The following is a 26,278-nucleotide window of genomic DNA, read 5'->3' as shown; positions in this document are numbered from 1 at the left end:
ACATTGCCTGAACCCTGCTGGGAATTATCTTTTCAGAAAAAAAACACTCAAATTCCCTCACAGCTGCTCTCTTGATCAATTGTTCCCCTCGATACTATTAATCATCATACTATATACTGCTTATTCTTAGCATCTTTTTCCACTCCACTTTCCAAACTTCCTTTCAAATTTCTCCTTGTTTAGAAACTACTGACAGTCTTTTATTTGTCCTTTTGCAGGCCCACCTTTTGCTCTTTTCTGGTTTCAGCCCTTTTTTTGGGTCATGAGATGACCCAAACTAACAGGTATTTCCTGTATTTTCCAGGTAGGGGAATAAAACAAGTTAATATTCTCTTTCTCAGATTTCAAACACTTAAATAGAGGTTCTTTTAGACTCTATTTTTGTGCAAACTGCTTGTGAAAGTTGCTAAACTGACACTCCTGATAATGCAGTCTTCTGTTCACTGCATAGTTTCAAAATGGTAGTTTCTGGTGCTGGTCTCCATTGTTGTGCCAGTGTGCAAATATCCTCATCTACCACTCTAATGATGAGCGGGTCACTGTCTCCATGCCTCTATCCTCTGTGTCCTGACTATCAACAAGGGAGCTAATTAGTGTCAGTCCCATTTGTTTGGTGACACCTATTTACTAAGGACTAGATGGAGCCTTCTCTAACTCTTCTGGTAGTTGAAGGTCATATAAGAAAATCAATGCTGTCTAGATTTGTAATAAAGGTTCTGATTTTACATACAGCTTCATTCTAATAGGATCACTTGTAACAGCATAGTATTTTTTAAAAACTATTCAGTAATTTCCACTTAATGTTCACATGGCCATTCATTTATGTCTGTTCATACTTTTTTTTTTTTTACTTTTTTTTTTTTTTCTTCCAGTTTTTGCTTTAATTTCTGTAACTTTTTCTGTGTGGTCTCAATTATTTAGAATCTAACAATGTACTTTAAACAATCATTTTCCACATTGTTTAAATTATTTTCTTGTTGTGCTTCTGTTTTTCAAACACTTTTTTAAATAATGTAAACACAAATAAAAAGCAATGGTACTGCCACAGGTGGCACATGCATATTGCACTGACGTGAAATAGAAACTTTGTGGCTCCAGCACACATAGCATCTCTACAATGTGGAATCACCTGAAGCTGAAAACTCTTAGGTAGGAAGCAGCCATATTTTTAAGTGAAGTAGTTGTGTAAGTAGAAATTCAGATGTGTGTTAGGAGAGTGAACTAAAAGACCAGAAATAAGAAATAGTGTTAGCTGAGCTTCAGTATCATTTGATCACTATATGACATGGCTGTGATGCTCCTAAGTCGAGCACAACCATTAAGATCAGCCCTTCTTAACAATAAGTAAAAGCCTTAAAATTACTTAGAACATTTCCCTGAAAGGTGGTACAGCTGAGCACTTAGTCTCTTGCAACTTTCTTTCAAAGCCACTTTAACAGATTTTTTTTCCCCTACTAATGGATTTGGTACTTCAGAGATCATATATGCTGCAGTGTTGACACTGACTGCCTTTTGCTGTTTGCTGTCTTTGTTCTGCTGCTCACTTTGTCCTCTCCTCACAAACCAAAGGCAGACACTCTGTCCAGTTTTGATTGTGCATGCCTAGGTTTTCTGCCTTCTTGGTCAATCATAATTGTCCAGTTGGCTATCACTCTCCATAGGGAACAATATATGAATTTTATCCCTATGTCCTCTCTTAAAAAAGCAGAGGACCCTTTAATTTTCTCAGGTAGTAATGTTTCTTTTCTTATATTTTCTTAATATTTATCAATGTCTATTGCAATGTGTCTTCTTATACAGTGCACATCTTTTTTACTGCACCCTAATCTTTATTTGATGCAAATCTTGCTTGAATGATTGAAATTCTTTAGTAATCATAGGAAAAAGAAAAAAAAAAGTCTTATTCTGTATTTAGATGATTCCTCAGGAAAAATATATTCCCTTAATTTCTAGCAAATTCTTATCAATACCTTTATATACAAAATGTTACAAAGATAAGCTATTCTTATCTAATGTTTTTTAGGAGTTTGAGACAGTCTCAGCAGGAGTTGCTGAGGGATGAAACTTCTAATGATGATTTAAAGCAGTGAAGTGTGTAGGCTGAAACTGAAATAATTATTGCTGTAACCCTCTAAGCACTCTAAGTTCCTCAAGAGAAAATACTCTGTTCAGAACAGACCCCGAACAACAAAATGCTAAAAAAGTGAAAAAAAAAAAAAAAAGAAAAAGAAAAAAAAAAAAGAGAGAGAAAACCCTTGGAGCAGGATGATAATTTAGAACTAGGATCAGTATAATGTGAGGATGTTCTCAACAACTACTCACAAATGCATCAGACATCACAATTAAAAAGGAATAATAATTATGGTCCCATTCTAAAGTATGTAATATTCTATTCCATTCAATAAGCCATGAACACTTTAAAACCATCAGTGTAATCCACAAACCTATATTTACAACATTAAACTGGATGTTCTGCCTTTTCAATAACTGTCATCTCATCTCTATTATTTTCACCTCAGACTCTAATTGTTTCTTTTATAGGAGCTAACCTACCAGTGTCCTTGGCAGTACAGTTTATGGCTCGTGCATTTACAGTAATTGTTTGGGCAATTTGCCACACAGTATAACAATCTTCACATCACAATCAGTTTTTATAATAAACAGCATTAGTTGTGAAAAATACAAGTGATGCATGATTCTTATGGTAGATAAAGGGCACTGAAGATGCCCTTTAGAAAAAGAAAGGAAAATGCTCAAGCCTTGAACTGCTTGAGAAAAATACTGATGTCACAATAGAGCTAATTAATTTGATGGTACAAACAAGAGGGGGAAAGGGCCTTGCATTCATTAGTGTCAATTCCAAATGAGAGCATACCGTTCATAAAAATAATATTCTGCCTTCATTTAGACAAAATGTTCAGGTAAACAAACGAGATATAAGCACCAGTTCCTGCAATAACAATGATTTATTTCCTTAGCTTTATCAAGACTCTTTCTGTTTAGCTGCAGGGAGCTCAAGTCCTGGGTAGGTACAACTTGCAGGAAGACCTTGAGAATGAGGCCAGGTCCTGCTGCCCACCAGCCTGGCTGGTTCCCATGTGGCCAGCACTGCCAGGTGCAGCTACCAGGCATGGTACGGTCTGCTCCTGGGAAGCAGAGCACTTCAGGACTCCTCTCCACCACAGAGAGGTTGTTGCACATGAGGATACCCTGCTGCGTGCAGCTCTGCTGCAGGCATTTTGTGGCCTCTGGACTCTCAGGTCCCTGGAAATAACAGGTGAAGCACTGTGCTATGGAAAGTCTGTTTGGCAGATCTCCAACACGCACAGCCTCCTGGGTTAGAAATTCTCTAGAGTAGAAATAAGGTAAATACCCTCTTACATTGGTGTAGCAACAGGCATGGGAAGGTAATCCTCAGCCTCCCTGTCATCTCCATGCCACCTGACAGCCTCGGCTTTTGCTTAGGCACAGTGAAGCCAGGCCCCAGGGAGCACAAAGGTGGCTTCAAGCCAAGGTGGTGCCTCCCCTTCTTGAGCTATGCTGTGAATTCTCTGGCAGCACCAGAGCTTGGGACTAGTATTTATAGGATGTTGGAAACATGTGTGATAAGAAATCCTCGAGAGGTTGTATTGTAAGACTATAACTTCAACAATTGATAACACGGTCATGAATCTTAAGCAGTAGGAGACTTGTCCCTGTGGTGAATTTTGGACTGAGCCTTACGGAGACAAGGAATGAGTTTATCTTTACTCATTAAATACTTGTTTCATATAGTCAGTGAGGGAAATAGAACTGAAATAATTATGGAGATCCCACCACTCGAAAGTGCATACTTCAGAGATCCACATACTGAGATTCTTGGTGGATCTTAAAACCCTATCACAAGTTGTACTTTGACAGACAGGCCAGGACATGATTTTCATCTAGATCCCAAAGGGTGGTTGGAATGCACCTTCAGTGGCAGTCTCACCATAAAGAGACTAGAATCAAGCTTATGTTTTTACTTACAAATAAAGCATTTTCTTCTCGGCATGATTTGGTTTTGTTATTATTTTCTCCTCTGTTGCACTGGTATTTTAAGGCCAATAATAGAGTAAGGTTTTAAATGTAATTGTCCAGTAAGCCAAAAGTTTACAGGGTTTATATCAGTTAAAAAAAAAAAAAAAAAAAGAGAGAGAGAGAGAGAGAATTTTTACTCTACCGTGTCATACAAACAAATTTATAGAATATTAAAGCTCTGTTAAGAACTTCATGCGTACTTAGTCTTCCTACTTCTTTCCCATATTAATTCTTCTTTAGAAATTTGTTTTTGTTATGAGCTTGTGGGTTTTGAATGACATTACCTATGATACTACTGATGCTGAGAATTACATGTGAAAAATCCTGATGTGAAGAAACATCTATTGATGTGAAGAAACTGCTATTTTAACCTAACTCCTTCAAGCATCTTACAGTCTTTATGCTTCCCATGCACACATAACATTTTAAAAATATTTTTCATTGCTTTTATTTTTTTAATATAAATGTAGCTATTTCATTTTCTACTTCATTCTGCTTCTAATACAACACAAACCAAGCCAAACCAACAGACCATCCCTCCTCAATCCTTCCTCTTCTCTTTAGCTCTGAGGGATTACAGTTCTGCAGGATCACTGTTGGTCTCCAATGACATCTCAAACCTAACCACTTACTTTCATGGATTTGCTTTTTCCTCTTCTGGTTCTCAATAAAATATTACCAACACATTTAACTACTTCTTTTCAAGAATCTCATATGTTGTTTACATCACTGTGGAATAAATCTTTAGCAAGCCTGGCTAGATATAAAAGGACCAATTGCATTGAATATAGATAGTACATTAGGCTTCTCTTAGGTTTAGAAATTAGATCTGATATTAAAACAGAATTACTGTATAGTTAACTTTTAAGTCTTGCCAAGTCCTTTTATTTTAACTTCAGCTCTGCTTCAGAAGGATCATTTTGATGAGTATGCCTTGAAGTAAAATCCAGAAGCATGAAAGGTTCTGCGATGGTCTAATCTTATCTGGATTTTAAAATAAAATAATATCCCCAATTTTTCTCTCTTATATAACTAATTATTTGAGAAATATAGTTTTAAATATCTTAACATCACCATACCTCCTTAAATTTCAGACTGAATAAAATATTTCCATATTTAAATATAAGACAGTATAAAATTATTATTGTTACATTAATTTAAAGAAATTGGCAGGTAACCTTTTATCTTTCCATACTCTATATTCTGACAATGTTAGTTTTCGTTCATATTCTGTAAAATAAATATCTTGTAATTTAAGTGTAAAGGTACAACATAAATGGATATAACACAGAACAATGCAAACTGTGTGGCAGGTTATACAAACATACAGACACAATTTCTGCCAAATATTTGTGTGAATTAAAACCATGACAAGCTATAACAACTCCACCCATTATGAAGAGATTAGTAGCTCCTGGCTATAGGCCCAATCCTAGTGTAGCCTAGACCAAAGCACCTGCTGTTCTGATGAAATGAGCACTAACTCTCAGGGCATATAGCTATGAAGGAGTGCATAATATAGAGCTGGACTGGGATTAGGGGACCATGAAGTCTTATCCCCTGGGAAACATGTTGTACAAGCCCATTCACAAAAGTGTTTTTCCTTACCACTCAATTGCTTCCTACCTTCAATTGTTTCCTACCTTCTCAATTGCTTGCATCTGGTACTTGCAGTGAAAAATTGGTCCAGGATATGCTTTTCTAATGCTTACAAATCTTTTAAGTTTCCACAGCAAATGTTCTTGGCAACTCTTTCTATTAATATATTAACAGTCTTGTTGTTTAATATCTTTTCTACCCTCTCAGTATTTACCTCTCTGCTATTTAAATAGAGGACATTTGTTTCTCCTCTCTTTTCTATATTTTGCTAAAGTAAAAATAGAAATACTATTTGCCTCCTTGGTTATGATTTTCACCCTGCTTGTCTTCTTGTAGTTCTCTTCTGCACCTGTTCCAGTCTGAAATAATCTTTCTTGAAATTCTTGAACTGGTAAGGAGTTCTTACCAGTGCCTGGTGCTTGGACATGAGCATTTCCTGGAAATCTTTCGTTACTGGGACATATTACTCTCTGACATATTACTGCAGAACCCTGCTCACTGTGTTGTCACAGCCAGCTCACACTTAGAAATGTTGGCTTAGAAATGTTGTCTGACAAAAACAATCTCAGATTTTTCTTATTCGTCTGTTTCTTCCAATTTGTGAACCCTCATTTTGTAGCAGAAACTATTTCTAGTCCCTAAATATATAACCCAGCACTTTATAATTTTGAATTGCATCCCTTATCTATTATTCTTATCCTCCAGGCCACCCATTTCTTTCAATCCTCCTCTGCATTGGTGATGTCTCCCAACTTCCTATCTGCCACAGATTTAATTTAACTTTGACTTTTGTGCCGTGGTCTGTAATAAAATGACTGAGTGATCACACGGCTGGTCCTCTCAAATTCCAGGGTGATGTCTGCCAGCTCGGCACAGCCTGTCTTGCAGGGCCCTGCTTGGCATCAAGCCTCTCTCCCACCTCTGAGCTCCTGCTCTGATCTCCCTCCTCTCCAGTTTAATTAATAAATTTCCCAGGTGGCTGCATAACAAATGCTTTAATGAAGTCCAGATAGATCAGATAACTGATTTTTAGACAAGGGAAATACAGTAATCTTATCAAAGACAGATATTATCAGGTGAGTCTGGCATTTTTATGTCATTTCCCATTTATCTGTATTTATTCTCTCCTTTTTAGTTTTATTCTAAGTCTATTGTGAAAACTTTTTGGAGATACCTGGGTCTATGGTTGCCCGGACACTACTTCCCTCCTTTTTCCTTGATATAGCTACTACTTTTCCTAGTCTTCCAATACCGTTACAATAGTATCTGTACCAATATGATGGATTTGAATAGCAAAGAATTTCAACTTCTGTTCTTTCCTCTTTTGGGTCTGTCAATATTTGGGGTTGGAGATTATCTGCTTCTCTTAATTGGAACATATTTAAACAAGTTCTGTTCCCAGACTGAATTAAATAATATAATTTTCTATGTCCATGTTCCCATCAATTATACCCTAATCATCATGTTCTTCTGAATGAGGTTCTGCCCCATTAGCAGCAGTGGGGTAGAACATTTTCAGTCTTTTGATTGGAGAGTTGTACATAGATTCTGAAATCTTAATCAAAACTTACTTCTAAAAAAAAAAATCCTATTTGACTCAAAAAGGCCAATTCCAAAGCCTTGATGTATCCTACTGTATCCCAACCCTTTCTGAAGTCAAAACAATACATTTATTATTATTATTTTTTTTTCCCCCATTCACTCATACATTCTCTACCTAATCTTCACATCTTTAGGGGATCATCTTTATGGTTCAAGTTTATCTTTTTGTTTGTTTGGGATGCAAACAGAGCAACTTTGAGACTTCTGAACTCCATATAATGTCCATCAACTTTTCATAATGTCCATCACCTTTTCAGTCCTCTCAGTTCTACTAACTAGTCCTTGATCTTTTCATTTGTTCTCTCTAAATGTGAAATCATAGTGATAACCTATTCTCATTCCTGCTTTCTTTTTATCACTCAGTCCAAGTGAATGGTAGTTCCTTCAAGAATGAATCATATGAGCATAAGTATTTTTTGAAGCTGGTAGAAATTCTTAAGTTCCTGATATACTTTATGAAGATGTACTCCATTCACCTGAAGGAGAAAAAACAACTGAGCTTCTACAGGTACAAAGGTATTTATTTTGGAGGGGAACTGCACTGGCTGATATCATTATTTTTTCTAGCCTGATTTTTTATCAGAATATCTGGTTTCACTTAAAAATAAAAATAAAGATTTTAGAACTGAACACAAATGTTGTGTCTCTCAATACACAATGTACATACATTTAGATCCTCCCAAACCACAGTGAAATAATTAACTTAGAAAATTAACCTGCTCATGGAATTCTAATTGTGAGCTAGGTGCTTTTCAAAAGCTACAGAGAAAAAACTGTAACTAGACAAATATGTTCCATATATATATATATATATATAAAAAAAAAAAAGGGAAAGGGAAAGGACTCTCTTGAAAAGCATTATTGTCAAATAATTAAATATTTGGTAGTAGAGATTTTATCCCATCTAACTGTCACTGCTTGTTAAAGTGGCTAATATTTATGGACTTTGGGGAAATATTTATCTCTTTAAGTTGTACTTGTATTTCTGAGATTGTTCTGTGATTATACCAACCTATAGACTAAACATCTTCATACAATTTCTTAGATTAAAGAAGTGCTGTTAAATTGCTATTGTTTTATGTACATTGTGATCCTCAAAACAGTAGTGTTAACATCCTCAATTTCGGATAATTTCAGATTTCCCATTAGAATAATTACCTGAAGATAAATATTTCTGATCTAGAAGTAAAATAAGGAAAATATTGAATTTCCTCCACTGAATTTCCTTTCAGCCAGGCATTGGCAGGACAGTGGTGTACAAATTATGGGCTACAAACTTACAATCTTTATAAAATTCAGTGCAACAAGCAGGTTAGTTAGAAACAAGTCATGTTAGAAGTCCTGAAGTGGTGTGCTCTTGTCTTTTGCTGTGGATCCAGGCTGTAAGGCTGTATTATTGTTGATATTTATAACCTCTGTTGCAGCTGTGAAAAGAAACTTGTGGACCAGGGCTCTATATGCTACCAGAATAAGAGTTAAGGACAAACACAGCACTAGTCACAACAGAAGAAAAACTGGGTTGCTCAGGTCACACATGGTATGGTACAGTCCAGCTGCTAAAACTCATTAGCTATGTTCCGGGTTGAATTTGAAGTCACACTGTGGGATTCACTTCAGCTAATTTTTGTTACCTAAAACATATGGTTCCAGTCTAAGGCAGTCACTGTAGTCTTTTCTGGAGGCAGAAAAGCTCCTTCAAAGGATATTTCTCTTTATCTTGTGAGAAAAATCTCAATAATTTTTTCAGACAGGGTCTTCTGTGAAGCAGAAGAATTTTAGAAGAATTTTATTCATAACTGCAATGGCGAGCGTCCTGCAAGCAGGAGCGCATGGTAAAAGTTTATCATAACCTTATATTCCTATTGCCCAACACCTGGTTTCTCCCATTTCCTCATTGACTGGGTACTATAGGTTCACAACATACTCAACACCCATACCATATATGTACAATTTTATTTGACCAAACATTATTTTCTCCTTTTCCTCTTTTGTTCCTCGTGACTAGAGGGCCTGTGATTTTTGTATTTACTGATTTTGCACTGCTCATCCTGTTTTTCTTAGCTATCCTCCTTATTTTGGGACAGTGGGACCTTCTCCTTATCTTCTTAACATACTCCCCACTGCTATGCTACTGTCATGCCTGCACAATCACTTTTGAATATGCAAGGTTAGTGGAATTTTACACTGCAAAAACACCTTCTTTTGCAAAAACACAACTTTATTTCTCACAATCTCACTGGTGATGTCCAAGACAGAGGGAAAGAATCTCTCCTCAGAAGTGTTGGTCTCTCATCAGTGATGATACGGGTAAAGTACACATTTGCCTGAACACAGGTGCTTAGAAAACTAAGGCTAGATGAGGACACAGAAACCAAACATATTAATGGAAGAGGAATGTAGGAGGCTAAGAATACAATCCATTTTTTTTTTTCCATGAAATGAGAAATAAGGTAAGGAGTCAGGATAGTACATCCAGCTCCAAGAGCAGTTGGCAAATCTGACGTCCAGTTTCTCACAAAAAGGTCTACACCCTGGCAGTTTGGATTTTGGATGTGTGTGCAGTGTTTTTAATCTCCTCAGGCTGTGATAGAAGCCGAATGTGCCACTGCATCTTGTATGTAAGCTCCAGCTGCCCGTAGACTATTACATCAGATAGGGGAAACCCTTCTTCTGGGAGTGTTTCTTGAAGGACAAGAGTGGGTCAAACTCCATGTCTTTAAGGAGAAAGTGAGGGCCCTTTCTAGCAGAAAAAGATGCCATCCCTGCTTCCTTAGAGTTATGTCTATGTAGCTGAAAGCCGCATGAGGCCAGTTGTATTCAAATAAAGACTTTGAAAACCTTTTTTTCATGTTTATGTGGTTCAGGATCATTATTTTTGTGTGACTAACTCAGCTCATGTGTTATACAGAGTTTTGGCTCCTAATTTTGCTTTTGTAGATACCTAGATTTGTACCTAAGATCTTGTATGAATCTATCTCATAGTCAACCCACAACTTACTTGTCTAGGCCTATGGAGACAGGTGGCTGAAAAAGATGCAAAGAAGCAGAATGAAACTGGGGACTAGGTGTAACACTAAGAGAAGCATTTGAATATCACAAAAAAATAAAAATAAAAATAAAAATAAAAATAAAAATAAAAATAAAAATAAAAATAAAATAAAAATAAAAATAAAATAAAAATAAAAATAAAAATAAAAATAAAAATAAAAATAAAAATAAAAATAAAAATAAAAATAAAAAGATGAATAAATATTAAAGAGTGATAGTTTACCTTAAAAAAAAACACACAGATTTCCTGAAAATAAAGGCCTTGCTCTGCCAGCCTTTTCAGGAAGAAATGCAGATTATTCTGATTATAGCAACTGTTGGCAGAAGAAAGTACAACTTGGTGTGAGTAGGAGAATGAGAAATTTGCGGAGGCTATGCGTTTAGCAGAACTCAAAAATGACATGACATTCATATGCATACCAAGAATATTCAGCATTATCACAATTAATGGTGAAAAAGAACTGTTGAAAGAGTGTTAAATCTTGTGCCTCAAGGACAACCTCTAACAACAAAAACCCAAGAGGATGTTTAATAGGGCAATGCAGTTTATCCCATGTCTTTTTCTACAAGAACTTTACATCTTTCCGTGAAGTACCTGATCATGGCCAGTATCAGAGATCAGATGCTAAGCTGGAAGGATCTTCTGTCTGCTTTTGCCTGGCAATCCCTGGAAAGGCTGTATTTTAAAAAGTTGGTGACAGCCGATGTCTAGGTTCTTTTAATGAAGTATAAATTTAGAAACCTCCTTCTGAATTAAGCATTTTAGGTGGCAGAGTTAATGTTATATCAATTTGAATGAAAGAACCTAGAATAAAATAGAAAGGGAAAAGATTAATATTTGAAAATTAGAAAGTAATTTTCAGTAACACAGGTGGACGGCTGGTTGAAAAATGTATAAATTAAGACCTACAGGAAAAAAAAAAATCTACCTCATAAAGAAAGCATTAAGAGTGATATAATAATTTACATTTTACATAAGTGACATTCTTTTTAGATTTCCCCCCCATTATACTAAAGGTTACATCCCTATAAGCACACAACTCCAACTGCTATCACTTTGCATTGATACCGATGAGGACAGCAGACACTCAACATCTTTCTGTAGGTGTTTGTTGTATTGGACCTGGCCTTTGTTTTCACAGCCAGAAAAGCAACAGCAAAAATTGCACCAGCTGCAGGGAAGCAGAATTCATTCCTATCGGCCAGCCATAGCTTAGCAACAGGATTTATACTGCATGCATGCAGGGAGAATCTTTTGATTTATTTCAGGTAAAAAAAGATAACTTTTTTCCAGAAATTTCTGTATACAAATATTTGAAAAATATAAGCAAGAGAGAGGCCCAGTCTCCTAAGCACATACCTCCTTCCAGACCCTTGTCTGACCTCAAAGTTACTCTCTCTTGTCACTGACCCATCTAATCACCTTTGTGCTGCTTTCTCAGAAAAGGCCTGGGAAAACCCATCAGCTTTGCAATGTAATCTGAAGGTCATCACATTTTCATTTTCTTGGCCAATTCTTTCTTTGACCAAGACTTAATATTGGGTCATTCAAAAAAGCTACATTTGATAAAGCAGTTATCTTCAGAATTTCAAACAGCTTTTAAAATGTTGTGTAATTAACCATCTGTCTTTATAGCTGAGTCTAAGAGGAATTAGAACAATTTTTTTTTTTTTTACAGAATAACACAATAAGTTTATTTTTGTTTAACAGCAAAGAAGAAATATTGGCAACGTCTGATGATGATGTATGGAATAATTCAAGAACTTCAGGTACAACACCTGGTTTAATTAGCTTTCCTTACTGCCCTTGTTAATTAAAAACATACTGTAACAAACAATCCCATGGAAATTATTCAAGTATGTTTTTGTTAACTCTTCAGACAAAAGCATCCCAGAGATTGTTTATTCGCAAGCAGAAGACAAAGAGACTGATCCACCTAATGAAAATATAAAAGATAAAAATGCAGAATACAACCAGGGTGATCATGAAGATGATGAAAAAGAATTAGAGTTGCTGGTAAGTGTTATACAATTATATCTACAGTTTTAAATGATATGAATCCATTTACTCTTCAAAGCTGGTGAAATGCCCCCTTTTAACAGAGCTGACTGATGTACTAATTTACAAATGTAAAGCCTTGGTCTGTACTTTCATTGAATCTCTAACTGATTCAACAATAGAAGGTGCTTTGATTTCAGCGTAGTGCATCAACTTTTTCTGGTCTTAAATTAATGACTTCTCCCTTTTACTTCTTTACCAGAGGCTCTAAGTGACAGTTTGAAGGAATTAGACGACTAATATTTCAAAGATCTCTCATCCTAGTATCTAGGATGGGTATATTCTTACATAAATGCTTTATATTTGGTATAATTCTTTTATTTATGGTACTGTTAGCCTTTTATTTTTTTTCAACAGATACCTATGTAATGTGCTATATGAACAAAATACATACATATATATATATATATATATTTTATATAACAGATTTTTCTATGTCAGTATTTGGCATTACATTTGTTATAATAAATTTCACACTCAGTGAGCATTCAATCTATTTGGATTTGTGTGTGTGCATGTGTGTGGTTTGGCTTGCATTTTTCAGTATGAAAGAAAAAAATGGCAATAAATGAGACACATACAGCTATCTATTATTCTCAGTGTCTGTTCTCAGCTCATATCATTTGGGTGCATAGATTCATAATCATAGATTATAATAGCTATCACCTGTGAAAATGTGAATGTTGAATCAGGAGAGGAAGATGAGAACCATTCTTTTTTTCCTTTTCTTTTTTTTTTCTTCTTTTCCTTATTGATATATAGAGAATAATTTGCCTTATATGAATATATTTTTCTTGCCTTTTCTCAAAAAAAAAAGTTCCAAATTGTTGCCTATTGTGGGACATTTCACTGCCTGAAAGTCAGTCTCTCTCTCTCTGTCTCTCTGTCTATCTCTCTCTCTTTTTCTTTTATGATGAAACATAAAAAAGGAGGACCTCTAAAATCCCTTGTTGTTCTCAGTCCACTCTGTTACAGAAAGCAGGATCAAATATAACCGTTTGTTTATCAATTGCCAGGATTGTCTGTACAATAAATGAAGGGGGAGCTATAATTTAGATGTTAATTTGCACTATGCGCTCTTTAATGAATTAAACAATGAAGGCTTATAATAGATGGAAATACAACCAAATCTTTGAAACGCACAGGCATTGGCTCACAAGACAGCTGTGCAGTTGACAAGTAACATGAGCCTTATGTGAGAAGAAGGGGAAATCGTAAGATTTGCATATAATTATTGAGATCATGCAAATGTCAGTTATGAGGAGGGGAAAAAAACACAGGCATCTCACTGTTAAATCCTGACAGTTGGCATCACCGAAGAACTCAAATACACTTGAGCACCGGTTGGCAGAGGGTCATTAAAACAGAATTTGCAGAGACATTAGCTCCCTCACTTTTCTTTGAGTGACGTTTTGCTATTAATAGTTTGCAGAGGCTTTGCAGAAAACATATTAATAAGAGAAACTGTAATGGGGGTATCTACAGCAAGTGCAAATGCATAAAGGGGTGCCCAAGAAGCTAGCCTCTAATTGATCAGCTAGTGCTATCACTGTGACTATGCTAAAGTGAGAAGAGAGTGTAATGACAAGCAGGCATAACTGAATAATACAATATGGTATTTGGAAGCTGGGAGGGAGAGTGATTAGTTTCTGGCCTTTTACTTTGCTAATCTCATTTCCAACTCATGTCTTACTAGATTGTCTAAAAACAGTCTGGTTGAAGCCTATAAAATGGTCCCTGAGAGAAATGAAGCAAAGATAATCCTTACAGTATTTGTCAGTGTGAAATATGTCTTTGTTTTACTGGACAATACTGTACATTACCAGGCTTTGATGTACTGTATCAATGCCCTCATTTAAGCGCCAGTCCTCCCCCCTCCAATGCCTCCCTCTCTCCAAACCTAGAACTGAATGTGCAGAGAATGAATTAGCTTCCCTTTAAGGGAATATTCTCTTCAGATTTAATTTGTATAAAATGCACTAGCAGCTTACTGAACTCATGAATAAAGAGAGAGGGTTCTGAATTCTATTTTATTTCCTGCTCCTTTCAACACCACTATAAAGCTCATTACCTATGTTAAAAAATACATACAATGCAAATTTTGCAAATGGTTTGGAACACGTTTCCATAAAAGCTTTGTTACTGAAAACAAAACTTTCAATAACAAAATCCTGCCTCATTCATTTGGCATATTTTTGTAAAGCGCTTTTTGATCATTCTTTTCTATTCTATTGTTTCAGCTAAATCAGCACTTCACAGGAGCTAAAGGTACCTCTACCAGAGATGAAAGGAATTTAGACACAACAGAACCAGTTAATTTTCCAAGTGAAACTGAAAGATTGGAGAAAAAGCTAACCAGTAGAGAAAGAAGCAGTGACTTGCTGAGGCACCCTGTGCCTATCGGTTCCTCATCTGAAAATACTTCACAAGAGATAGGAAAAGAATTAAAAGATAATGCTAAGTATTCCATAAGAGATCGTAATAGTCAGCCATTAGGAAAGGAAGTCACTGCTGGCTCAGCAAACAGCAGCAAGCAGTCTTGGGATCATACTGGTACCAGTGATACCCTTTCATCAGCAAAATATTTTCCTGGAACAAAGCAGAATGAGGCTATCGATACTGTGGCTACTATCTCAAGCCGACAAGGAGAAAGCCACACAGATATTTCAAGAGGTGAAACAGACAGTGCCTCAGGAAGTAAGATGATGGAGAGGTTATTCATCAGTGAGGATGCTGCTGATACCTCAAAAGAGACCTGTGAAATGAGACCAGAAACCATTTCTTCAGTGCATGATGAATCCCTGCAATTAAATACGTGCATAACAGAAACGCTGGATGGCAATGCTAATCCAGCTCCAGAGCACCAGGCGCCGCAAACGACTCACCAAACTCTGGATTCATTGTTGTCAGCCACTGACAAAAATGAAGGAAAAATCAAGATGATTGAAAGCAAAGTTCGGGTACATTTAAAAGGAGATTTATATGCCGACACTTTTGCAAATGCTGATGGCTCAATAGATTCCACAAAAAGCCAATACACACACACAAAAGGAGCTGGTGAAATGTCAGAAAAGAACTATAGCACTGATACAGAGAAGGAGAAGAAAGTCATTGAAGTAGCAGAATTAGCACTAATCGGAGAGGAAGAAGCACCCAAGTTTTTCAAATCACACAGAAAACATTCTACTAAAACCTTCAACACATCATCCCTGTCTGCTGAAGACAACAGGCATGCACCCGGGCCTAAGCAAGCAGATCCCAGGGCCTGCTCCCTGGGGGACGAAAGCAGAGCTGAAGACACTCAGGAACACAGAGGATTCACAAGGTTAAAAGACAGAGGAAAGTCAGACAACAGAAATAATGTAAGACTTATAGGGAAGGAAAGTGAAGTAAATGCCACAGAACAGGTGTGGAAAAAAGCAGATAGTGGGGTTCGGTGGGAAGCAGGGGGTGATGCGAGGTCTCAGAGTACGGCTTACACAGAAGAGCTGTTTACCTGCCAAGAGACAGAGAGTTGTGAAAAGTCTCCTGTCTCTGAGCATGGTATTACAGGGAAAGCAGAGGCAGGTACAGCTTATATAATTAAAACAACATCAGAAAGTGCTCCAGAAAAAATGTCTGCCAGTGAAAAAGCAGTAATTGCTAAGCTACCTCAAGAGACCGTACTAAGTGACAGGCCCACAGAGGAAAAGGAAACAGCGTTTGATACACATGAAGGGAGAAATGATGGTTCACATTATGCTCTTTGTCAACTCAACACAGTGGGTGTATTATATGACACCGAATTTGAAAAGGAATCAGTTTTAGATACTTATAATGCACGCGTACATGAAACACTGCAAAGAGAAATGATGTCTGTATGCAATAGCAGGGAAAAACGTGCCAAAGCAAAATCAGACATTGGCAATATTCTACCTGTAGGAGAAGCCATAAAGGCTTCTGCTATGGGAAAGAAAGATGGCTTGGGGCAGGGTTTATATTCAGAAGAAGTATCTAAATGTTCCTTGAGCACCCAAAAACACCTATATGGTGAGGAAGTGGAAGAGCTCTATAGGGAAGAAAGCTACCTTGGAACACCTTCCTATCTGCATGCTAAAGCTGAAACAAAAATGTCACCCTCTGGTACAAACACTATGCCCAGTTACCACTATAAAAGCTCTTCAGTGGCATCTTCTGAAGGGTTCACTGTGGCAGGAGACATGGGCCATTCATATATTCACTCTGATTTCAAAGTAATTGAAAAGGTTTTTGCTGAGTCAGGATGTGATTTAAGTCTACCAAATGAAATGACATGTATTAACAAAAACCTCTCTTCTGAAGCTGGAAGAAAAGAAGTACCTTCCACTTCAGACATGGCCATTTCTAGGGAAGAAAGAGGGAAGAATATAGGTCAATGTTTCCATCAAGCAGAATTCAAACAAGAGAAGTCATTGAGGCCAGAAATTTCAATTAGTGAGCCTACCAAAGAACTTGGCAGGAAGGGCTCTGATTCTGACCATTTAATAACTGAGGAGAAAACACGAAATTGGCTTGATGATTCACAGAATGAAAAGCAGCATGTTTCTAATTCTGCAGATATTTCTGACCAGAAAAGTGAAGGACATGTGCTGCCTAATGAATCTCCAGGTTTAAAACATATTGGTTACAAAATCTTTTATTTCTTTTTCTTTCTTGTGCTTGCTGCAACGCTCTATCACTATGATTTGATGGTTTGTCTTGCACTCTACCTGTTCTCCTTGTATTGGTTATACTGGGAAGGAGGAAGAAGCAAGGAGTCTGTCAAGAAAGAATAACATTCTTTGATTGTCAGCTGTGCTCAGGATCCATGGTCAATATTCTCCAACTCCTCCAAAACATTTTCACTGTTAAAGAGCTTATTCATTGTTAGAACCAAAGCAAGGTTTCCACTGAAGCATCTTTTAAAAAAGATTACATATGAAGTTGAGCCTTCATATAAGTAATTATACTATATAGGACCATTATGTTTGGATCATTAAATACCTACATGAATATGAGATCTGAAGCACGTCAACTTAAAATGAAGTACAGCTGTTGCTCCTTAGCAGGCTATGAAGAGGCAATGCTTCATATCTCTTTAGTACTTAAAAACACCATTTTCTTGCATTAATTTCTTTTGCAGTAAAGCTTCATTTTTTTCTGGGATTTTTTTTTTTTTTTTCCTAAGGAGTACATAACACAGGGAAAGGTATAATAACTAACTCAGTATTTTGCTACTGATATTGCAGTTGATAATCTGTTAGTGTAATTAAGCAATACTCTAAGAAATATGACATCTGCTGATAGGCTATTTTCTTCTTCCAGATTTTTATTTTGTGGTTTTGACTTAGTGCTACATTGAAACCCCTGTTTGAAAATTGTAAAGTTAGACTCTAGTTACATCATGAAACTTTCTGGATATACCTGTGTAGAGGAATGGACATATTTTCCACCCTGAAGAGATAGAAGGTCACAGCCAGAGGCCTCTTACAATTCATGCACTTGCACAAATATTTTTGTTTTATTTGTAAATGACGATTGTGTAACACAATTGAGAATTTCACTGAACTGAGTGTTATTCCAGGCAAATGCTTTGAATGATATTTTTTTTCACCAGTGTTGTTTGAGCATATCTAAAAATCATTAAATAAATTTTACAAAGGAGTGCTATGACTGAGCATGTCTGAATTAGGCTTATTGCTTTTTTCTATGGCTTGTTACCTAAAGATAATCATGCACCAAGAGAAAATTCAGGAAACAGCCCTGGTGTTTAGTGTGATTTAGGTGAGACATAAAAGCCTGGTGTCTGCCCTAAGAAGAGCCCAGAGAAACAGACCTCACACAGCAGGCATCCTGTAGGCTCCTGTTTACTGCAGGTATGCTGGAGACTCCACTGCTCCAACATCACTGGTCTCTCATACAGGGTCATGTCCAAAGTTTGTCAGGGAGGAAAGGATGGACAGGTTATGTTGCACTACAGCTATTTTCCAGATGACGGCTACAAATGCTATGATAGGCTCTATATTAAAACAAGCACCAAGGCTGTATGTTACTGGAAACCTAGAATTTAAGAAGAAAAGGGATGTTTTAAGGCTTTTTTTTTGTTGTTGTCTTTTTTACCTTTTTTTTTTCTTTCCTCTCCTTGGCTCAATACTGCCAGTGTGAAATTATTGCCAGTGTGAAATATCACATTGACTGTGAAAGGTTTGGTTGTAATACATGGCTGAAGCTCCATAATAATCAAGTTATTTAGTTAGCTCTGCAACAAGTCTTTTAATGTTGGTTTAAAACTTATTTACATGTTTCAGGATGTTAGGAGACTCTGTTACAGGAGGGACCTTGACATTCTTGTTCTCAAGGCAAGTAAAATTTTGGAACTTTGTGGGAATGATGCATTCAGTGGGAGTGAGCAAATGTGTGGGTGATCTGTTGCTGATGTGCATGCTGACAGCTGGATGCCTTGACAACTCTTGATAGCAATCCATAAATGAGTTTTAGTGATGGGCTGGAGGCACTGATGGGGTACGCAGAAGTCTGTAATACTAGTCTAGATCTTCAAAGGCATATAGAAGCCAAATGCTCATTGAGATAAAGAAATTAATTCAATAGGTATTAGGAGCTAGATCCAATAAAAAGCTTAGGCTTAGAGTTAAAGCAGGATTGAGGTTGAATCTGTGTAAGTCCAAAATAATGATCTCAAACTCTTCTTTACCTGGAGACCACAAACATTGAAAGAATCTAGCCTTTTTATGATGAACCTAGGCACTTTTTAAAAGAGCATGACATTCCCTTACTTTTGGCGGTTGCTCTCTGCAGTTTGACAGGTCCCTGGTCTAAGTGGTTCAGCATTTAAACCTCACTAGGGTAGAGAACTTTGGTGTTACTTCACTTCCCAGTACATTGGGAACTCTCAGGTAGTGCCTAATATATTCTGACAGGGTCAAGGTTCTCAGTTGGAGGGTTAAAAAGGTGAAGAAAGCACCCTGCATCTGTCATACTGAAATTGTCACTTTGCAGTCGAGTACCAGACCCCTGGGGCCTGAGAGACCAAGAACACAAGAAAAATCATAGTCTAATAGTTTTAAAAAACAGACCAGAAGAAAGAATCTTTAGTTTCAGTTCCCATTTCAAAGTGTTTCTCAAACTAATTTACCCTATAATATTAAAAAATTAAATAAATCAGAAAATTCAGAGTGAGGACCAAAACTCAGGTTCCTGTCCTGTTAGGTAAATGTAGTCTATTAAACTGCAGGATTCAAATCCGTGTTTGAATATCTTCAGTTTTACCAAATTTATGCCTTCCACCCATCAGGATATATTTTGACAATGAGACTACTATTATTTTCAAGAGGAATCTGGTCCCCAGGGCTTGGAAGTATCCATATGCATAGGTGGGCTCTTACTTTTTCAAATTAATTAGCTCAAAGTGGTTCCCTGGCCAAAATTATAGCTACCATTGGCTTTCCATTTGAGGCTAGAGAATTTGCAGCCCACATTCTGAGAGAGTTTTCTTCTCTCAGAGCTTTGGTCCTGAAAGAGATCTGTAATATGTGAAAGATCTGATTTTTAGAAAAATCTAAGTCAGACCTACAAATGCCTGAGAGACCTAAATAACCTTGAACACCTTGGACACAGGCCTTATTGCAAGCAGAGCTGAGCAGCCCAGCCATCATGGAAGTGGACAAGCTTGCTTGTGATTTTTGTTGAATCTTGGGGAATCCAAGGAGTACATACTTCGGGACTCTTGTGCACTTTGACCTGGAAGCCAAGATATCCTGCAGCCACAGGAACTCTTGTGTGGTAGTCTTTGTTTGTAGTATGGAAGTTGAAAGTGGTTTCTCATTTATTTCAGCCCAAGTTATTTGGTTGTTTGACAAAGATTCAGCTCAACTAATTGGACAGCAATAAAAGAGGTCAGGGATAACTGATAGGTCCAGGAGTATGGGTAGAAGAAAGTTGTTTGATTGAATCAGTGTCTAGAGAACAGCAGAAAAATATTCTGGAGAGCCCAGGAAAATCAGTATGATCTGAAAAAAAAGAATGTAGATGATAAATAGAGAGGATATACTAGTACAGACATTCTTTAAAAATTAGTGGGTTTCAACAATGTGTCATAATACATTTAAACCAGTTGCTAAGTATTAGCTAAAGTTTAGCTAAGTTGCTTCAATTTCTACAGAAAGCTAGCTCAAAATAGCTGTATTCCTGTGTCCAACAAATTAGTCTGGGTATGCCTTTTTAGCAGGTACAGTCATTCAGAGTTGGAATTTACGGTAAATATTTGAATGTTAGAATAAGCATATTTCACCTACATACAAGTGGAATACTGTTAGCATTTCTCAGATTTGGAATGGGATTTTTATGTTCTATGTTTAAGATATTTAGTCAGCATATCGTACGTTATGATTGCAAAATAGGACTCTAGACTGATCTGTGAACACAGGTGCCTGAACTTTTAAGTACCTATGTACTTAAAACAACAAAGCAAGTAATTTTATCTTTTTTTTTTTTTTTTTAAATTATTTGTTATTTGATAAGATATCTTTTAAAAATCCTCTTACTTTTGTTTGTAGTATGAAAACAACACCATTATGACATTGGCAAAATATTCATCTTTTACTTATTTCAGGGAAGAAATAAGTAAAATGTGTAGTTTTTTTTTGCTGTGATTCATTTTGCTTGCCTACTAGGCCTCAGTAACATATTTATAGTCAATAGTTTCATTTCTCGTAGTTTCTAGTTATTTCTTCAGGCTACACTACAGAAAGAAGTTATGACTCTCTGTGACAGGCCCATGGCCATGAAAGGTTCAACCCTGATACAATATAGTGGAAAAAAAGCTTGCTTGTATTGCTACAGGTATATGAGGTATATACATCTCATACCATGGGAATTATGTCCCATGACTATTATTTGAATTGTATATGTAACAAATAAACACATTTTTGTATTGTGGCATATATAATTTATTGAATTTACTTAAATAGAAATATGGGGCAGCAGAGAAAGGAGTGGGAAGAATGTCTGTATCCACATACCTTGCTAGGAGATAGTGAGAACAAACTACATCATTAATTTAAAAAATATTTGATGTTAATTGCTTGTTGCTTCTTATCCATCAGTAATTTTTGTCTTGGCACTAGATAGGCTGCACAAACAAGCTATAGGCTTCTAAAGGTCAATGTAATATTGAAAATGAAAAATAAGGTGGACAAAATATGAACTAGAACCATAGAGGAAGGTTAGTATGGTAATTTTCTGTGTCACTATACTAATTTTTTGGTACCTGAGTGGTATATACACTGCTGAAGTAAATGCCTAAGCTCTCTAGTCATCAAACCTAAGAGAATCAAAATAGATATTGTGTTGGAAAGGAAGCAGACTAAGTTATCTAACAGGAGAACCTGATAGCAGGGCTGGGTCTTACATCCTTGCCCTGTCAGAGGGATTAGGTACTTAATTCTGGGCTGCAGGGGAATGTTTTTATCAGATCAGGTTTCATATCCTGCAGCCTTCTTGTGCAGTGAGGTACCTAAACTGCTACTTTCAAAAACAGAACACTTTGCAGAAAACAATCCCAGAGACTTGGGACTGAGGATAGGAGAAGTTTAACTCCTTAAAGCATGCACTAGGACATTCATCTAAGAGGGAACATATGGATACAATCCTTGTTCCTAGAAAAACTCAAATATTTTATGTGAAATTCTAATAAGATAAGTAATAAGTACAAAACTGACACCAAGATTTCATATATCCTCAGCTAGGTCCGCTTCCTCAGATTATAAAATCATTCTTTCAGGGCTACACCAGTGCCTCATGAATCAGTGCTGGAGGATTGTTCAAGTCATGAAGGTATCATAGAAAAAGGGGTAACGTCATCAGTGGCTGAACCCATTGTGCTTTTTGAACACCTTGAGCTGGTATCTGTGCTCTAAGTTTAGGCCTCTGATTGGACCAAGTAACTGGACTGGTAAAATGCTTAAATGTCTCAAAAGATAAGTGGAATTTGTGGATTCTTCCTAAATCCCAACACAGGATTATATCTTCAAGCAACTATGTCCTTTTGTGGATCTCTGCTAAGCTTTCTAAAACTTGTATTTTTTTTTCTGAAAGCACTGTCTGCAAAGCAAACCATAGAGATACATAGGTAATATGTATACTCATGATACTTTGCTGACCTAAGAGGTCTTGAAGCTGCTGAGGGTTCAGAATTGAGGTGGTAGTCCGGAGTTCTGGTCTTTAGGTATAGGGGGGGAATTTCAGACCAAAACTAAAAGCTCAGATGTACGTCTGAGTGAAGACAATATTTGTGAAACAGGGTAGGTAGGCTGAAGGGAACTGATAGTTTCTCAGTTCTGAACAGACATGAAGTAGGTGAGCTGAGTCATTTAATGAGTGAGGTATGTATAACTTGGTGGTACATACAAGGTATGTGTGTGCATATGTGTAGGTGGCACTAGGACAAGTGGGTGGAAAGGTGAGAACTAGATTTCATGGGTGAGTGAAGAAGAAATAATAAACAGAATGGATAATTGTAAAGTTTCTGAACAGCCTCTCTAAAAACACGAGAGTTTAATAAGTTCTGAGTAGGTTGGACAGATAAATATGGTATTAGCTATATAGATTAAAGTACTAAAAATGAAAGTATATGCTAACTTTATGCTAACTTCTTTCGGTAACTGTTATCAGTTACTACTTAATAGCATTGCAGTGGATTATATCTTGCCCTTGAAGTTAATATTCAGTGATTTAAGATCAGAGAATGGCTCTGAGGACCAGAAAAAAAGACTTTCTCAGGATGGTGTACCCTCCATGAAGGGACTACTGCCAGCTGAGCTGGAGTGGGAAAATTACCTCATAGCCTTTTTCTCATCTCAGTCCCCAATGACAAGAACCTATGGGTATTAGCAGTAAACAAGGAGCACATGGTACACATCAGACTATAAGAATGTAAGGAAATTCAGTGAGGAAATACGAAAATATCTTAACTAATTAAGCTTCCGTACTTCCTGTGTGGCCTTGTAAAGTTCCAAGCCACCTAGGATTTTCTCTTTTTCCCCCCTCTTTTTTTTTTCTGTTTGCTTTTTTTTTTTTTTTTTTCCATTTGTTTTTGTTGGTTAGTTTTGTTCTTTGGCTGTAAAAAGACATTCAGATTCCCAGGGACCACAGGGCACGAACATGCCTTGCATATCCTCTTATCTCTGATAGCAAGTAGATCACAGAAAAGTAGTCTCATATGAGCCTCTATACTGGTTGTATTTTTGTGGAAATTTCTTCTCCTTTCCACCAGTGTAATCTTTCTGGGCCTAAGCTTGCCAAGTACTTGTGTTCCTGGCACTGTCTGCTCCAAGACAGAAGACTGCTCCATACTGCTATACTTCCCAAAAAACTCCGAAGGGGGAATGAGAACTGCCAAAGGATAGATAGTGAAGGAGCCATCTTACTAATTAAAGTTCTTTATTCCAGTGCAACCAGGAGCAGATTGAACTCTTTAAATACAGCAACAGTGATCTCTTTGGGGAAAAGCCCTGGTCAAGCTCCTTCATACAAGCTATATGCTTTTCTGTCCCTCTGTGTATTACGGATCAACTGAGATCCATGACTGACAGATGGCAAGAGTAGGAAGTCTTTTGTGTACATTTCTTACCTCTTAGAATAGTCTAGGCTGTTGAATGGTTCAGGGACAGAGGCAATAAAGGAAGAGTGACAGAGAGAAAGCAAGCAAGCTTGTCTGTACTGTTCCAGAGGAGGCAAGAGGTTCAGAAATAAGCAAATTATCTTCTGAGTTCATTTGAGTTTGTGATCAACACATCACTGTTCTCATGCTGCACTTTGGAAAAGGACACAAAACCAGATGTGCCTTTTCATTTTCATTTCCAGCATATTAGTAATAACAAAAACATAATTAAAAGACGGCTAATTGATGAAGGTTGTGATCCTGGCTGTAAAGGCAATGCCTCTGTTGGCCTTACAGGCGAAAGGGACAGGCTGCCGTAAATGCAGAGCATTTGGATGGAGTGGCCAGGACGTGCTAACTGCCCACTTTGCTGGGATTTTACTTCCATGTTTCACGTACACCCACTCACATGACCATTATCAGTCTCTTAAGTCACCTATGTCCTGAAGCACAGACACTTGTCTTCAATCTTATTTTAATTTGCATGGTAAATTTCCAGTACAGTAATACTCTGTTTTATTCATTACATGATATATAATTTGATATAAAGAAATGTTTAAATAAGCTGTTCATTGTCTTGAAATTGTAAAACATTGCAAGATATAAAGTACAAGAAACTCAACACTACGAACTGCTACTGCGACCTTTTAGACTAGCTGATCTGGACAGACTTACACCTGTAGCTGTACATCATCTTTAGCATAGATATATTGACTGAGAAGCAAACATAATGATTTTTTAAAAGTGTGTTGCCTGAAATTGCATAAAGCAATAGCATGACTTGCCATGTAATAAATGTATTTTCCTTTTACTTCTACAAAAGTAAAGAACTTACAAATTTATTAAACACAGGTTATAAATTAATGACAACTGTAATCTCATCAATACTAATTTTAATAAAACAATGCTAAACCATTTCTATTTTGTGGATGCAAAGCTACACATTTTACCATGTACAAGACATCACAATTTTCATATTTCTTTGATTTGTGGAATATTTAAGTTATATTTTTGTGAGCAAATCTGCTTCACTGGCCAAAGGGCTGGACCCAGGAAAGGGCTTAGGTGGCTACCAATGAGGAGTGAAACCCCAGGCATCTGTATAAGACCTTTGTGTTCTCTATGCAATGCAATGAAAAATGAAGCACTTCTGAATGACATCTTAGAAACCTGACTATAGGTTATTTTCTAGTTTTGAAAAGAAAGTCATCTGGTGAGTATAGACAAATTCTGAAACATAGAAGTCACAGGTCAGTGGACACAGTGGGGAAGATATCTTACCCACTGATACCAAGCTATCAGTACTCTGCAGTCTTATCCCCTGTGAACTCCCTGTTCTGAACTTCAGGTGGGGCATTGGGATGCCCCACCACTATTTGCACATTTGTATTTCCTTCTCCAAGGTCACAGGGAGGAAGAGATATCAGGTATATGAGAGGTCTCCTAACAGGGTTGACCAGGGCAGACCGTGGATCCTGCTTCACAGTCAAAAGCTGCCATGAACCATTTTGATTTTGGATTAACATAACTAAACTGCACCTAATTCTTCTTTTAAACACTTGGGACCTTTATAAGCTAACGTTATCCAACCTATTCAGTGCATGAGAAGAGATAGCAATTTGGAATAGAACTTTGGAATGTTACTCTTAAATAAGTTAGTAATAAAAAGTTACAATTCCCCTTCGATACCTACCTTCTTTCTTTCCTGACAATATTTTGCCTCCTGTTTGGTGTCAGAATTATAATTAAGAGAACTTTCTTCTTAAGTGCCCTGTTCTTTAATACTTATGTCTTTTTAACCATTCATATTCCACAAGTACTCTCATTCAATTCAACCTTATGATTAATGCATTTGTCCTTTTATACTTTTGATGAACACAAAGACAAATATTTACTCAAAGATATAACAAATATATTAATCATATGCAAATAAAAAGATTATTTAATTTATTACCTTTACATTATTAGTAAGCAAATCATGACCCAAGGCAGACAGATGCCAAATAGGCTGGTTCTGGCAGTCAAAAAGATAAAGCTCTGCCATGGAGAATCTGAAGAGAAGTGACTGCAAAAGCAGCAAAGTCAAACTCCTGGCCCTGCAATTCTGTTGAACAACTACTCTTCTAAAAGGACAGGAACTCTTCTAGTACTACAGATGCTCAAAATTTCAGGGAGAACTCGTCTAACCACATAAAAAAAAATAAATAAATTACAATCCTTCAAGTGCCTACCATGTT

General features: G+C 36.8%; 1 protein-coding gene across 1 annotated transcript in view; it reads left to right on the top strand.

The window, feature by feature from the left end:
- The window catches only part of PPP1R3A (protein phosphatase 1 regulatory subunit 3A), a 34,965-nt gene extending 10,009 nt beyond the window's left edge, over positions 1-24,956 (top strand). Inside the window, exons 2-4 of the mRNA XM_068669505.1 lie at positions 12,020-12,078; positions 12,189-12,325; positions 14,608-24,956. Coding sequence (XP_068525606.1) covers positions 12,020-12,078; positions 12,189-12,325; positions 14,608-17,160 — 2,749 coding nt within the window. The 3' untranslated portion in view covers positions 17,161-24,956. The remainder of the gene's footprint in view (positions 1-12,019; positions 12,079-12,188; positions 12,326-14,607) is intronic.
- The last annotated feature ends 1,322 nt before the right edge of the window (positions 24,957-26,278 follow it).

The sequence above is a fragment of the Anas acuta genome, chromosome 1 (genome assembly GCF_963932015.1).
Source record: "Anas acuta chromosome 1, bAnaAcu1.1, whole genome shotgun sequence".
Taxonomy (NCBI): Eukaryota; Metazoa; Chordata; class Aves; order Anseriformes; family Anatidae; genus Anas; species Anas acuta.
Note: the sequence above shows the minus strand (reverse complement) of the source record. Positions and strands in the feature narration are given on the sequence as shown.